The 2,335-nt window shown below is 54.3% G+C and overlaps 1 protein-coding gene across 1 annotated transcript in view; it reads right to left on the reverse strand.

Annotated features, from left to right (window-relative positions):
- The window catches only part of Lta (lymphotoxin alpha), a 3,236-nt gene extending 1,202 nt beyond the window's left edge, over positions 1-2,034 (reverse strand). Inside the window, exons 1-2 of the mRNA XM_040732471.1 lie at positions 95-2,034; positions 1-9 (exon numbers count right to left, since the gene is read on the reverse strand). The exon at positions 1-9 is cut by the window's left edge and continues 73 nt beyond it. Coding sequence (XP_040588405.1) covers positions 1-9; positions 95-190 — 105 coding nt within the window. The 5' untranslated portion in view covers positions 191-2,034. The remainder of the gene's footprint in view (positions 10-94) is intronic.
- Between the last annotated feature and the right edge of the window lie 301 nt (positions 2,035-2,335).

Genomic DNA, 2,335 nt, shown 5'->3' on the forward strand with positions numbered 1-2,335 from the left:
CGAGCGTCCCTAGGGAGAGCAGAGTTGAGAGGGTTCTAAGGCTCCGGGTTGGCTAGGCCACCCCGGCACACCCACCATTCTCCTGCTGCCTCACCTGGGCCGAGAGAGGCAGGGCCAGAAGCAGCCCCAGAAGGAAGACAGGGGGGGCGCCAAGCACCCTCAAGAGGTAGAGACGTCCAAGCGGTGTCATGGAGGAAACCTGAGGAGAGAGAGAGAGAGAGAGAGAGAGAGAGAGAGAGTGTAGAGGAGGCGGGGCACACAGCGGAAGACGGAGCTCACCTCCCAGCTGAGACAGCTACCCCGAGATACAGGGCGACAGACAGAGAAGGGGACAAGACACACAAGTTACCAGGGTCAGGGAGAGACAGAGAGAGACTGGAAGAGGAAAGAACCACAGAGAGAGAACCACAGAGGAATCAGAAGGGTGACAGGGGCAGAGAGAGCGACTGACAGACAACCGAGTTAGACACCACCACGGAACAGACCAAAAGTCAAAGCCACAGGGACCAGACCCAATAAGCCTGGGGATCCAGGCTGGGGCCCAAGTGAAGAGGCGGGTTTCCCTGGATCCCGAGGGATGCCTGTGGCGGGTAAGCCCATGGCGATGGAGAAGGAGAGGCTCACCTGCTGTGCGGGGCCTGGGCACTGGCGCTTGGGTCCCTTTATAGAGGAAGCGGCAGTGTGGCAGGCAGCGGGCGGGTTCTAGGTCGGGGCTGGGGCCTGGGGAAGCCCCCAGGGCTTAGAAGAGGCTGCTGCTTCAGGCGAAGGCAGGAAAGGCTTAGGCCGCAGGCTAGGGGCTCACACAACTGAGTTCTGGGAAAGGGAGTGGGGTGCGGGGAGCTGTGGGCTACAGGGACTACCAGGGAGCCGGGTCAGGCCTAGGTGTTCCAGAGAAGGGACAGGCAATTCGTGGAGAATGAGGGGGCACAGCCTGGCTGCGGCTGGAAGCCGGGTTCCCTGAAGAGTGGTGGTTTGTGACACGCCCGCACCCATGACTGCACACACTCTCGTCTGCACATTTCCTTCTCCATCCTCCGGTCACACCTGGAAGGCTCGGTAACCACATGTGGCCAGTGACAACTTTGCTTTTTTTCTTTTTTCTTTTTTCAGATTTGAACCCAGGGTCTCACATATGCTAGACAAGCCGTGCACACTGACCTACACGCCTTCAGGCTCCCCCGTTTCCTCTCCTGTCTCTGGGGGTTCGAGCCACACTTATTCCAGTATTTTCTGGCCTCTGCCAGTTTCCATGTCTAGAGCAACCCCCCACCTCTGGTCTGGGGTACCCTGGCGTGCGACAATCTTGACGGGACCCCTTACTCCCTACAGCAATGGTTCTGAATCTGTGGGTCGAGACCCATCCGGCAAACCTCTGTCTTCAGAAATATTTACATCATGGTTCATAACGGCACCAAAATTACAGTTATGAAGTAGCAACAGAAGTAACTTCGTGCTTGGGAGCTCACCACAGCGTCAGCATGGTGAAGAACCACTGCGCTGGAGTGTCTATGCCTGGAAGAGGATTTGGGGCGGGGGGGGGCTAATTAGAATCCACTACACTCATGTATTAAGTAAGGTCTCAGATCAGATTTATACAGCCCTAAATAACCCATTCCCAGGCTTCGGCCAGAATTCTACACAGCAGGACGGCAGCCCAGGGTCTTGTCTGAAGCAACACCTGAGGCGCCATTACTGTCGAAAGGCCTGGGACGTAGCTCTGGTAGCCAGATGTCGGTCTAGTCCCATGTTCCAGAAACAACATTGTTAGTTTTTGTCTTAAAACAAAACCTTAAAATGTGTATTTATTTTGAGGGCTGGAGAAATGGCTTCGCAGTTCAGAGTGCTGGCTGTTTTTCCAGAGGACCAGTGTTCAATTCCAAGTCCCCACATGTTGGCTTACTCTGTCTGAACTCCAGTCCAGGGGGGTCTGACGGCCTCTTCTGGCCTTTGCAGGCACTACACACAAGTGGTTCAGAGACATGCATGTATGCAAAAATTCCACACGCAGCATAACATTTAAAAGTATATTTATTTTCGCCGGGCGGTGGTGGTGTATGCCTTTAGTCTCAGCACTTGGGAGGCAGAGGCAGGTGGATCTCTGTGAGTTCGAGGCCAGCCTGGTCTACAAGAGTGAGTTCCAGGACAGTCTCCAAAACAATACAGAGAAACCCTGTCTCGAAAAACCAAAAAAAAAAAAAAAAAAAAAAGGTATTTATCTTATGTGTCTGCATGTGAGTGCACACAAGTGCCACAGACCACGTGTGGGGTCAGAGCACAGCTCTTGGGAGTTGGTTTTCTCCTTCTGCCATGTGGGTTCTGGGGATCGAACCCAGGT

The sequence above is a fragment of the Mesocricetus auratus genome, unplaced genomic scaffold (assembly GCF_017639785.1).
Source record: "Mesocricetus auratus isolate SY011 unplaced genomic scaffold, BCM_Maur_2.0 Super-Scaffold_100027, whole genome shotgun sequence".
Lineage (NCBI taxonomy): Eukaryota > Metazoa > Chordata > Mammalia > Rodentia > Cricetidae > Mesocricetus > Mesocricetus auratus.